The sequence below is a fragment of the Mustela nigripes genome, chromosome 7 (genome assembly GCF_022355385.1).
Source record: "Mustela nigripes isolate SB6536 chromosome 7, MUSNIG.SB6536, whole genome shotgun sequence".
In the NCBI taxonomy this organism is placed as follows: Eukaryota; Metazoa; Chordata; class Mammalia; order Carnivora; family Mustelidae; genus Mustela; species Mustela nigripes.
In genome coordinates, this window is record NC_081563.1 from 117194848 (window position 1) to 117208267 (window position 13420).

The window sequence follows — 13420 nt, forward strand, 5'->3', positions numbered from 1 at the left end:
CGTTCTCCAGGCAGGTGCTGTCCTTGTCCTTGTGCAGGTAATGCTGCTGCCAGAAGCGCAGCAGGTTGTGGAAGTTGTTAAGCAGGAAGCCGGGGTACTTCTTGCTGTGCTCCATCCGCTGCAGCAGCCGCAGGTACAGCGGCAGCCGCTCTTTCCGGCGGGCCAGCATCAGGATCACCAGGCTGGTGTTGAGGCAGCTGACGTTCTCCTGCCAGGCGCCGGGCCATCCCAGTCAGGGGCGGGCGGGGAGCTCCGGTGGCCCCTGGCAGACCTAGGCTGCGGAGGGCCAGGGAGGGCGCCCTGCGCCCAGACCCTACAGGGCCCCCAGCGGAGTCCACAGGCCATGCACCGAGATGCCCCCTGCCCGGGCCTGAGAGCGGACCCGCCCTGAGTACCCGAGTGCCTGCCTGTCCCTCCTCCACCCACCACCCATCCCCACCCTGGTGCAACCCTGGTCATCGGTCCAGCTGGAGTCCACTCCTCCTCCAGAGTCAGTTCAGGCAGCGCTTCTTCCTGGGAGCTCTGGATGCCTGCACAGGGCAGGGGGCCTGCCTTCGGGGCGGCTGCCTCACTAACTCCCACTCGGCACTAGGCTGGGGCTGCACGAGGGAAGAGTCTCGGCCCGTTCGGCTCACTGTGCAGCCCCGGCCCAGCTCCCTGCCTCAGCAAGTGTGTGTTGGCTAAAGGAACAAAGGACAACCTTTGAGGGGTACAGCATCACCCCCGTTCTAGAAAAGGAGTGTGAAGCTTGAGGAAGGGACAGCCGTGGTTAGTCAGGGAGGGGGTGGGAGGCAACATCAAGTCCAACCCCAAAGCCTGCGCGGAGGAGGGGCACTGAGCGCACTGGACTGGGAGTCAAGTCCTCAATGCCAAAGCTGACCCACCCGTGACTCTGGAGACTTGCTACCCCTCAGGCCCTGTCCATAAAATGGGGTACTGCTCCCTTACTGGAAAAAGTTCTCAGAATAGCTGGCAGGGTTTCCTAGGAACCAACAGATGGATCAAGATACACTGCTAGGGAAGGTGGGACAGATCAACCATCGGGCTCCAGGACGAGGGAGCCATCTCCCATATCCCGGCCCTGCCGCGGGGCCCGCCGCGGGGCCGCACAGCATCTCACCTGGGTCAGTGTCTGCACGTGGATGATGTTGATGAGGCGGAAGAGGAAAGACATCTGCGTGGGGACCTGGGATATGTAAGCAAGCAGGCGGCACTCGGACAGGACCTCAGCAACTGGGGACAGAAGAGTCGAGGCTCGGAAGCTGGTCTGTGGCTCAGGACCAGGGACGCGCCACTCGGGCTTCCAGCCATGCCCTCCCTGGGGTCCTGACCCCGGGGCTGGAAGCCCAGGTCATGGAAGTGGCCACAGGAGCGGCGGCTGCAGCAGGAACACAGGCAGGTGCTGCCTCTCAGGAAGAGCCCACGTTCTCAGGAAGGCCCAGCCCCTCATCCCTCAGTGGGCACAGGGGCCGCCTCCCTCCCAGGCCCTCCCTCCCTTCGGCTCACCACCTGGCCCCTCTCATCCCAGGCAAAACCAGCTGGGGGGGGTGGACATGTCCGGTTTCTGCATTTCGATTGCAACAATAGTTTCTTCACTTTTATTAAAATGTGTGTCTTATGAAAGGAAGCGCAGATGACAGAAAAGAAAAAAGCAGCCAGGAAAATCTCCCAGAGAGCCACGACCTTGACCCCAGCCATGTGGGCATTTGGGGCAGGTGCCTCTAGCCACTGTGGTGTGTCCTTGTGAGATGCTGGGTGTTTGACACTGGCGCAGCCACACTGGGCTGATTCGCCCAGGCAGGATGGGTTTTTCTTACCTTTCATGTCCACCTGGTTCTCGAAGCGGTCCAGTGACAGAGTGACGCAGCGCACCAGCATGTTGGAGTCTACCAGAGAGCTGTTGATCTGCTTCAAGAACACCTGGAACTGGAGTGGAGCCCAAGCTCAGACAGGTGCTGGGAGGCTCCTGCTGCACCCCAGGGCTGGGGTGGTGGTGGTGCTCGCTACGAGGGGCACCCCTTTATCCGGGCCCAGTTGTTTCTGATCAGACCAAGGTTGTGACAAAGCCTGGGCTCCTCTCATTTCCACCTCCATTGGCCTGAGCTGGCTGTGTTTCTGCCAGAGAGCCCAGGAGGTGAACAACCAAGGCCAGTCGTGCCCTTCTGGGGCTCAGCCCAGCACCCACCGCACCACATCAGGGCCAGGTCAAAGTCCCGGGCCCCCACCGTCTCACTGACTCCCAGCAGCTGCACCGACCACCCCTGTACACCCAGGGCCTAGCGCAGTCCCAGCACAGAGCAGGGGTGAGTGACTGTTCACTGAAGACTGCCCACTGACTCCCCAGAGCTCTCCAATTAAAAACCAGCACCCGAAGACTAGCAAGGACCAGGGCTCCAAGATAACTTCATCTTCTTCTTTTTTTTTCTTTTTAAAGACTTTATTCACTTGAGAGCACAAGCAAACATAAGCAGGGTCGGGGGCAGAGGGAGAGGGAGAAGCAAACACCCCACTGAGCAGGGAACCCTATGCAGTGCCCAATTCCAGAACCCTGAGGTCATGACCTGAGCCAAAGGCAGATGCTTAACTGACTGAGCCACCCAGGCACCCCTCCACGACAACTTCTGAACACTGTGGCAAACCCCAGAGAGCCCAGGCTAGTCTTACCTTTGCATCAGTGTTGATGTATTTGTTGAATCTCTTGAAAGCGTCAACGTTGAACTTCATTAACTCCCCCAGAAGATCAAAGTAACTCTGGAGCACATCCCTCGACTTGCACTCGCTGTCCACAATGCAGTATAGGATGTGCTGGGGGAGGGAGAGACAGGATGAAGGCAGGAAGAAGGCTGAGCCCTGGGGCCAACAGGCAGACGTGGCTGCCGCCCCCAGGCTGTGCTCATCCAAGCTGCCCGCTGCCTGCCCCTCCGTACCCCCCCGCCGCCCCCGCCACCAGGCACAGAGCTCCGAACACATGACGCCTGCTTCGAGTAAGCATCCACACGTCAGTTGATGGAACCTGTTCCCCTGTCTAGATTCTCATCTGGGGATGCTGGGAGCTCCAAGGGTAGGGCCGGGCCTGATGCACCTCACCAGCAGGTTTGGGATGGGTTGGGGTAGGCAGCCATGAGATCTCCTGCTTGCCCAGGGCTCCCCAGCTTGCAGGTGAGGGGAGCTGTTTCCAGAAGGAACATCAGCCACTGCCTGAACACTGAGGCCACTCAGGTAAATGAAATATAGGGTTTAAGGGCACGGGACACATTTTGACCCCATGGTTTGTCTTCATATTTATGAATAAGAAAGTTTATACTAAAATTAATGAATTTTTGTCAGGAACATAAAGCCAATTTAACTTTTTAAAGTTTTCTATGATAGTTCAACTGCTTCCATTTTTCATTTTCCTGAAGGAATGCTAATTTGGATCAATTTATTATGGATTTACAGTTCATGGGTCAGTTCCTTGTTTGTATCCCTTTTTGATTTTTTTAAAACCAATTATATCTTTGGCCATTTTGCTCCCTGCCTTTTATAAATTTTTCTTTTTCTGAAGGCCATTTTATAATAAGAGGAAATTAACTTTTGGACAACAGCAAAATATCCTCAGGGTCAAAAGGCCTTACTGGGTAACTTCAGACTCTCTCTTCACGGGCACCCCCAGCTCCCTCCAGCATCCATTAAGCACCTACGGGAACCCACAGCTGGAAGCCTGGGAGAAGTCCTAGGGCAATCTGCACTGGCATTTTAAAATAAAGAGAAGCGGCCTGCTCCTGACCAGCTGTCCAGGGCTCAGGAAGGAGAGCAACGCATGGGGCTGCGGGGAGAATGGGACACCCAACACCCTGGCTCCTCCAGGCCATTACCTCCAGAAGGCCTCGCTTCAGCAGGAACATCTGGTCTGCATAGGAGGTGGTCCCTCGGAGGAAACTCTCCACAGCCCGGGCTTGCCAAAACCTGCGACCCAAACGTTGACCCCTGGCCCAGGTGGCTAAGGCTGCCCTCTTCTGTCCCATATTCTATTCACCAAGGGGCTGGGCGACGTTTGCTGCCTCTTGATTTATTCAACATTTACTGCCCATCTGCTAGGCATCAGACCTCACACTAGGCATTGAGGACATGGTAAAGCTAAGTCCTCATGGAACGGACAGTTCAGTGGGGAATCGTCCTCAGACCATCTTGAGTCTCAGAGCAGGGGGATCTAGGACCAAAGGGCTGGCTATAGGACACATATGAAAATGCACTCTAGGTTTTGACCCTTCAGAAGAACAGGGGGACAATGAAAAGTGGGGCTGGGAATGCATGAGGAACCGGAAGGACGTGTAGAGATGAGCCACTGAGCTCACTTCTGATGGGCTGTCCTAGAGAAGATGTCAATGAGGGGAAGTCTGGAAAAGGCTGAGCTGCCCTGCGGGGGGCGGTGCATATGAGGGCACGGAGCCGACTGAAGCTTCACAGCCCAGCCCTGACAGAATTCCTCCCTTAGCCGGCTTCTGCCCACAGCCTTCAAGACTCATGTCAGGCGAGCAGGAGGAGCTCTGAGAAGCCCTCCCCCTTCCCGCCCACCCCACCAGCCCCCACCTAGGGAAGGGGCTTTCCTTTGATCCCTCAGTTCCCAGGGCAGGTCCTAGCTCCTAGCTCCGCTCCTTTTCATACTACATTCAAACTGGTTTCTTTTCATGCTTGTTTCCTGCAACCCAGGGAACTCCTGTGGTCAGGGGCTATAGCTCCCATTCGGACCCCCTCTGCCCCACAGCAGTCAGATGTCCAGGTTGGTAACTAAATGAGGTATTTCTAACCACCTGGGAAACACTGGGTTTCTGGGCCCTTCAGGAGTGGCAGGTGCCGGTCCCCAAACCTACCTGAAAGAGGACTCGGCTGGCTCCTTCTTCATGACCTGCAGCAGACGAGTTAGTAAGCCCCTCTTCCCATCACACACCAAACTCCTGGAATGAAACAGGGACACTGGTGACAGACCTGAGGCTGACAGGGCCCAGCCCCACTTGGCTGAAGGATTACTGTTGTCCTGGGGCCATGGGGCTGGGTCTCTCTGCTGCTTTCGTTGGGGGAAAACACCTGGAGACATTTCCAAGGCGACAGGAGGCTCCCCTGTTCTGCCTGGACCCAGAGCACCCCAAGGACTCCTGCAGTCTTAGATATGAAGAGCCAAGTGAATTCACACCACGTCTCAGGCCAGCTTTCCCTTCCCAGACCCACTAGCAGGTGATCAGAGGCCAGAGAAACCCAGAGTCCATGCTCAGAACTGCTATAGAGGGAGGGCTGTTTCCACCAAAGTGAGTCTGAAATGCTGTGACAGTCTCCCAGATGGGGAAAAGTCTGTGCCAGTAAGGTGAGAAAGGGAGTACCCTAGGCCCCACGTTCCGCTCCAGCTGGCTTTGGACAAGTCCCTGTGCCTCTGGGCCTCAGTTTCCCAGTCTAGGAAGCAAAGACATTAGATGAGGAAATGACTCGGACTGCATCACGGGGGAGAGACGGTCAAGCAGGCAGGGGGTTGGGGCCCTTAAGTTCCCTCTTCAAATAGAACAGCTCTACTTTTATCCCCTACAGACATTATGGAGTGTGCATGGTTTCATCTGAACAGATTTCTCCTGCTTTAAAAAAAAAAAAAAAAAAAAAGGAGGCTGAGAATTATGCCTCCTGTTGCTGGTTACAGTCCTCCCTGCCCAGACCCCCATGAGCCTGTGACCTCTCTACTGCTCAGAAGGTGACAGACACAAGCATATCCTAGTTAATGGGACTTGACAAAGGGCAAGAAAGCAGCATGTCTGCAGAGGTGAATGACAAAGGAGCAGGCAGAGCACATGTGACTTTGGCACGTGACCTCTCCAAGTCCCTGCTCCCCGCTCTGTGAAGTGGAAGGGATGCCGGCACCCCCCTCCTAGGGTTGCTGGGGGCCCCAGGGAGGAAAGGCGGTGATGCCCCTGGGACACTGCAGCCGCCCATCAGTGAGAAACCACTGGTGCCACAGCTGTGGGCACGCGTCTGTGGGCGTGTGCCACCCCAGGGCACATATGCAGCCACAGCTGCCGCCACCCACCTGTCGGTGTTGAGGACGGCTTCCACCTCAGGGATGTTGGCCTTGAGAGAGATGGCGCTGAGTTCGTTCAGCTCCTGGTTATTGAGCAGTAGGTACTTGTTCCTGAAACGCATGGTTTGAAGGGGATAAAGGATAGGCACTGGGCTGGTCACGTTCCCATGTCCCACGATGAGAATCAGAGAATCCCGAGTGCCCTCCCCGGACACCACCTGCCCCTGAGACAGCAACAGGGCTCCGGGCATGGGAGCCTCCCTGCCCTACCTCCTACCTCTCCACCTGCCACATTCACTAACAAGGCCCCTTTCCTCAACATCTCCAGGCCTTTTGTTTGCCCCTGAACATTCCTATTTGACCTCTCAAAGGCACTTCCAAGTCAATGATGTCCAAATCAAAATCTCCATTTTGCTTCTCAAACCTGGCCCTATTCCAGCATTCCCAGCAGGGGGCCCGAGTCCGCTATGACACTCCATCCTGGGCCCTTCACCTCTAGGTGTGGTGTCACCCAAGCCAGCTTCCTAAATGGTCTCTCCCAGGAACTGATGCAACACACAGCACTCAGAGAGATCCTTAGGAAACGGGACTCTGATCACATCACTCCCCTGTCAAAAACGCTCCCACAATTTGAAACTTTTGATGATATAAAAGCCAAGCCCACCAACACAACCCACAAGGCCCTGTGGCTCAGCCACCAACCATCTTCACAGCCTTGCTCTGAGCCAACTCCCCCTTCATTCACATCACCTGCCACACTAGCCTCCCTCCTGCAGCAGATTCTTCTGGAACAGTCAGCCTCTCACTCTTCCCATTCACCCAGTTTATTACTGCCAACCCTTCGGATCTCAGCTGACAAATTAACTTCTGCAGAGAAGAGCTCCTGACAGCCTTCTGGCCAGATCACGACCCCTGTCAAATGTTCTCTCACAGAACCATGCTCCTTCCGCCAGAACCCTATCGTAATCTGTCACCGTACATCCAACGATAAAATTCTCTGATTCATGTCCTTCTCCCTTTCAGGACGGTGCCCTTCATGAGAGTGGGGGTCAGAGCTGTTTCCACTCCTCACTGTCTCCCCAAAGCCTAGCACATACAAGTGCTCAGATTTAAGAGTCTGATGAAAGTTAGGGACCCAATTCCTTAGGGGGGGGGGGAATGCACAATCAGAACAAACTGGTGTCATTTTTCAGAGGGTTCACCCACTTCCTGGAGAACCTCAGACAGAGAATGTCTGAAAGAGGATGGTCAACACGATCCAGACAAGAGCAAAGTGGAGGCCCCGGACCACATCTGTCCTCAGGCACATTCTGGTAGCTTATACAACACTTCAGAGGAACGTAAGCCAATGTTTAAAATTAGGGCCTTTCACAGAAATCTTAATTTCGAGCTTCCCTTGGGGGAAAAACTCAGAAGCTATGCAACAGTGGGCCTAGTTTCCTGTATACCCATAGTGGGCCAGAGCTGAGCAGTACTGCCTGTGTGTTCCAGCTCACCAAAGTCCCCACTATACTGTCCCTAGTGCCAAGGTCAAGGGTCAGTTGCTACTCACTCCTCCCCTGCACTGTTTTTCCTATAGCAGAGAATCATTCTCTTATATATTCTCCATTGAAGGTTGGAAAACAAAAAAATGAGAGGGCGAAAGGTGTTTCCAAAAAATGGGAGTGGGTACGTCTCCTCGTGCAACTGAACACTGTTCGCCCTGTTCAATCAACACTCAGCCCACTCTGCCCACCTGAGGTCCCCGTGAAGAGCCACGCTGTCCGCTCCTCGTTCAGAGCGGCAGACAGCTGAGAGATGTATCAACTCCAAGGGTAACAAGGGGCCAGCAACATCCGTACTCACTTCCTAGGCTGGCCGTGAGGGCCCGGGGCAAGCTCAGCACCGGCCGCGCACAAAGGAAGGGCAGTGCCAGCAGCAGTGCCCAGCAGCACGTCATGTGAGTGCGGCCGCCCACACTGGCTGAGGTGGCAGCAGCTTGCACGGCTCCTGGGTCCTCCCAGGCTGTGATCAACAGGACAGGGAGATGAGACAAGCTGGTGCAACACTCTCCTTCCAGGGACGGCTGGTACTTACTCGTGATGGTCGCTGAAACTCTGGAGAAGCCGCAAGAACTGTATCTTCAAGGTGATGTCCTAAAACACACGTGTACCCTTGATGTTCAAACCATGGTCATGCTGTTCCCAAAGGAAACAGAACACTCTGCCGAAAGCCTGGGCGTGTCACTGATTCTCTGAGCCTTTGTCTTCCTACACCATGAGGACTTCTCTTGAGTCAGAAACCCTTCGCTGACCTCCACATCTGGCCAATAGCAGAGTAAGCTAATGGGGACCCCTCCTGCTAATCCCTACCCCTGCCAATACTTTGGATTAAAAAAAAATAACTGCAATTCTTTGAAATGTGAGGCTAAGTTCCTAACAAAGGAAAATCCACGGGAATCAGAGATGAAGAGAGGACTGGGCTCAGAGTAGGAAGCACGAGAGCAATGGAACGCAGCTCGGGGAGGATGGAGAAGTGGAAATGACACTTACTCACCCAGGGCCTGGGTTTTAAATGCCCTGCAGGGACTAGACAGAAACCTGAGCCCACATAAAGCCCAGGAAGCGTATACACTTCGTGAAAAGAAGGGTTAGAAAACCCCCACTTACCAGTCCAGGGAGCTGGCATGGCTGCCTCTTTCTGTGGGGGTAGTGCTGGTGGTGGAGGGAGCCTGCAGGAAGCTTCTGGGCTCATACCTCCAGGGCCAAGGTGCTCAACATAAAAATTTGCCCTGGGACATGTATGCCTAGTGTACCCGGCAGACAAAAGCAAAGTCTCTAAAGAAAAACTTCCAGGGCCCAGGCTATACTGCAGAGCATGAGGCAACTTTCCATCCCAAGATGAGTCTGAAGACTCAAATACAAACATTAGCACCTCACGAGCAATCCGAGACCATAAAAAAAGTATTACAAGCAATAAAAGAGATGGAATGCAATAGTACAGAACATTAATGTAATGAATAAATACCAAGCAGCTTTTGACAAATAGCCAGCTGTCTCAAAATGCAGAATATATTCACTTGAAATTTAAAACTCAGATGCATGGGCTGAGAAGTAAAATCTGACAAGGCTGAAGAGAAAACCAGTCAGCTGAAGATAAGACATGGAGGAAAATCCCCAGAGCATGGCACAGGACAGGGAGGACCTACGGCACTGATGGCTGTGTGGCACTTTCAAGTCCCAGGGTACTGGCCCCTTTGTGGTGGTGACCAGGCCTCCACATGGCCCATGAAGACAGCAGCCAAGGGAGTGGGACTTTCCTTTTGCAAGAAATAGGCTCAGAGATTCAGTGACTCACTCAAGCTCTCCTAACAAGCTGCGCAGCACACAGGCCTCCCGACACCCAGTTCAATGCTCTCTCCAGTACACCATAAGAGAGGCCAGGCAGAGGAGAGCCCTTGGCCCCTTTAAAAAAGAAAGCATCCTAAAGCCCTTTTTGGCTACAGACCATTGGTGGTGCACAGTTTCAGGGGGCAAAACTACTACCGATGGATGGATGATACAATAGGGGAAGAGTACAAAACAAGGGAAACTTGCTACTAGGTCATGGTGTGGCGAACCCTTCCTGGAGAACAGTGAGCGCCCCATTTTAGAGGTATGCAAGAGAAAGTTGGCCACAGGGCCTCCAAAAGGATTTCTGCACAGGCGGAAGGGCAGGAGCAGACCCTTCTCCAAGGTGGTTTCCACTTATGGGATTATACAGACTTTATAAATTAGAAAAAAAAAATATATATATATATTTAAAAATTCTTTTAAATCTAAAAAAATTTAAATTTTTAAATTAAAAAAAAAATATATATATATAAATTGTGTGGTGTGTGTGTGTGTGTGTGTGTGTGTGTGTGTGTGTGTGTGTCTGGGTGACTCAGTCGGTTAAGTGTCTACCTTCAGATCAGGTCCTGATCCCAGGGTGGGATCGAGCCCCACACTGAGCTCCCTGCTCAGCGGGGTCTGCTTCTCTCTCTCCCTCTGCCCTTCCTCTCTGCTCATGCTCTCTCTCTCTCTCTAAATAAATAAAATCTTTAAAACTCAAAAATTAAAAAACGAGATTTCAAAGGGTCATCAGCAGATCTTGAAAGAACTCAAGTAAAGCTTATCTGTTGCCACGCCCCCTGCTCACCGGGCTGCAGTCACAGTTCTGGTTGTGACCGTGGAGGACGAGGGCAGATGCTGAGTGCTTCCTCCAAATCAGCTTGTCGAACAAATTATTGAGCCCAGGGATCAGCTTGAACTCCGCGATCATTCTGTGAACCTGGACGGGGTAGGACGATAAAAGCATTACAACAACCGCGCTGCAAATATCCCTCAAAGCCTCATGCCTGGCATGTACAAAACAATCTTTAGGACAAAGAAAGAGACAGTCAGTAGGGACTGCTGAGGTTTAAAGAAAATCCCCCGCTTAGCCTACCCCTCACTGCACTCTCACTATGCACAGATACACTTTTACTCTCCACTCACACATTCCCCACAATACTCCTAGGAGACATATTATACGGTGGGTCCTCTTTTAAGAACACGAGTTTGGATTCAGAGAGCCCTGGGTTTGATTCCCACCTCCAGCACATATGAACTTTATAACCCTAATCAAATCTCTCAGTCCTTCTAGTTTGTTCCCTCCTCATATCATTAAAAAATAAAAATAGCCCTCATGCTTCGGAGTAGGATAAATTTCAACTGGAGGCAAGATAAACATTAAAAAAAAAAAAATTAAATGCTAAATATCCTAGAAAAATATACGCAAAGAATTTTTTTAAAAAATGACCACACAATGAGAGAGACTTTCTGAAGTAGTAAGTCTATTAAGTAAATCTAGAAGGCAAAACAGAAAACCATTCAATTCAACCATGTAAACCTTTAAAAATGCTCTGTGGCAAAATTCACAATAAGCAAAGTCCATACCATGACTCAAAGTCCATACTGTGACTCTCAAGTCACGGGCAAAAAGCTAATTTCTTCTCTAAGGAATCCTACAAATCTCTCCTTTTTAAAAAAAAAAATTTTATTTTATTTATTTGAGAGAGTGAGAGAGCATGAGAGGGGAGCAGTCAGAGGGAGAAGCAGACTCTCCATCAAGCAGGGAGCCCGGTGTGGGACTTGATCCTGGGGCTCCAGGATCATGACCTGAGCCGAAGGCAGCTGCTGGACAAGGGAGCCACCCAGGCACCCGGAATCCTACAAATATCTTAAACTAAAAGACCAACCTTACAGAAAAAATGGGCAAAGGCTAGAGACCGGAAAATAGAAGATATTCTTCAATGTATGGAAAGTAATAAGCCTCACTTATAATAATAAGAGAAATTCCAATCACCACCACTTTTTCAGATTAGTAAAGAAGAAAGTTTTATAACACTGTGCTGGTGAGCTTGGCCTTGGCCTGCTCTCACACTGCTGCTGGGAGGGCGTACTGGGTACCACCTGCGGAAGGAGGACATTTTGGTCATATCTCTAAAAATTACAAACACATAGTCCCTTTGTGCAGCGATTCTTTTAGGAATTTATTCTCAGATCCATATACTAAATGACATATGTATAAAGTTGCTCATGGTAGGATTATTTCCAATACCAAAAGAACAGATATAAGCTATATTCCCCATCAATGAGGATTAGTTGCATAAATTATGGTATATCCATTCAGAAGGGTATAGCGTACCAGTAAAAAAGAATTGAGCCTTTTCACATTTAGTGAACATTCACCAAGATTCAATATTAAGAAAGCAAACATGGGGGTGCCTGGGTGGCTCAGTTGGTTAAGTGTCTGCCTTCGGCTCAGGTACGATACCAAGGTTCTGAGATCGAGCCGTGTCAGGCTCCCTGCTGAATGGGGAGTCTGCTTCTCCCTCTCCTTCTGCCTTTCTTCCCCTGCTTATGCTGTCAAATAAATAGAAAAATATTTAAAAAGAAACAACAACAAAACAAGAGAGCAAATACGTACATGCTATACTACTGATTGTGTTAAAAAAAAAAAAAAGAAAGAGGAATACATTTGCTTTATTATAAGCATAAAATGTCTCTAGAAGGATACATGAATAACTGGTAAACTTAGATGCTTCATGGAAGAACCAGAATGTTCAGGACCAGAGAGGAGAAAGGCTTCACTGATACTTACTTACACATTTTAATATAGAACTATGTAAATTATTTACCTATCAAAAAAAATTTTCTTATAGAAAACTAAGCTATTACTTCTTCTTCTCCGGGCTATTGTAAGGACAAGGTCAGAATATATACGTAAAGTCCTGAGCAAGGCACCAGTGCATACTAAATCCCATTTTACAAGGGGAAGGGGAAGTTGAGCAGGACCAACCTGGGCAAGGCAGTGGTGGAAATGTCACCCTACCTACCTCAGGTGTTCTGATCCTAAAGCCCAACCCTTTTGGGCCCACCACAGCTGTGAGTTTATCTCAGGAGACCAGAACCTGACAAAGACGTGACCCTGAGCAACATTCTTCTTTGAGCCTGAGTCCCCTGACAGAAAATGAGGGATATCCAAGCTGCTGAAAGGATTTAGTGTAGTAATGTGGGGGAAGACCAGGGCCTGACGGACAAGAAGTACTGGATGGATTATTTACATTCGCACCAAATGCAACTCCTAACATTTGGGGCAGGTTTCCAGTCTAGTGATTTCAACTTCGCCAAGACTGGCCAGACAACTTGGCCTGATGGCCCAATAATAAGCACTCTGATGAGGAGCCTTCTGGGAGGCCTGGCCAGGGAAACCCTTCCCCTCGCTGTCCCAGGCTCGGCGGGGTGCGTGCACACAGTGCAGGGCACACAGGAGGAACACAGTAAATGCCAACTGTGCAGATGAGGCCGCGACAGCCTAACACTGGCTCTCGGGTGAGCAGGGGCCGGTGGCCAGGCCATAGGCCTTCCAAGAAAGCAGCGGCTGTAATCATGCAGTTTAGAACTAGACACCGCAATGACTGATTCATAAAGTCTTAGTAACAGGAAGGCTCAAGGAGCAGGGGACAGTCATGGGGGAACAGAAGGCAGAGTCATGGAAGCAGAGTCTAAATCCTGGCCCTCCTGATGCCTAGAGCCTGAGAGCACACCCCTTTTTGTACCTGGGTTTTCTCAAGCAGCAAGTGAGGGGACAGAGAATTACCACCTGTTTTATAACTTCCCAACTACTTGAAAATTCAAATAAGAATAAGTGTGAGATTTTCTCAAAAATGGTACAAGCACTCAACACATGTAAAGCACAGTGACTATTATTTTCTATATATATTCCATGCTGAAGGAAGGAGCTTTGATACTGTGGAGGTCAGGGAGATATCTCATCCATGGTCCTGGTTTTAAATACCAACCATATACTGACAACCCCCAAAGTTCTAGCTCTAGACCC

The 13420-nt window shown here is 51.0% G+C and overlaps 1 protein-coding gene across 1 annotated transcript in view; it reads right to left on the minus strand.

Annotated features, from left to right (window-relative positions):
• TRPC4AP (transient receptor potential cation channel subfamily C member 4 associated protein) overlaps nt 1-13420 on the minus strand; it is a 66516-nt gene that overhangs the window by 1065 nt on the left and 52031 nt on the right. The window contains exons 10-18 of the mRNA XM_059406860.1: nt 10196-10327; nt 8114-8172; nt 6047-6148; nt 4851-4934; nt 3855-3945; nt 2665-2805; nt 1818-1926; nt 1121-1233; nt 2-208 (exon numbers count right to left, since the gene is read on the minus strand). Of these exons, the coding sequence (XP_059262843.1) occupies nt 2-208; nt 1121-1233; nt 1818-1926; nt 2665-2805; nt 3855-3945; nt 4851-4934; nt 6047-6148; nt 8114-8172; nt 10196-10327 (1038 nt within the window). The remainder of the gene's footprint in view (nt 1; nt 209-1120; nt 1234-1817; nt 1927-2664; nt 2806-3854; nt 3946-4850; nt 4935-6046; nt 6149-8113; nt 8173-10195; nt 10328-13420) is intronic.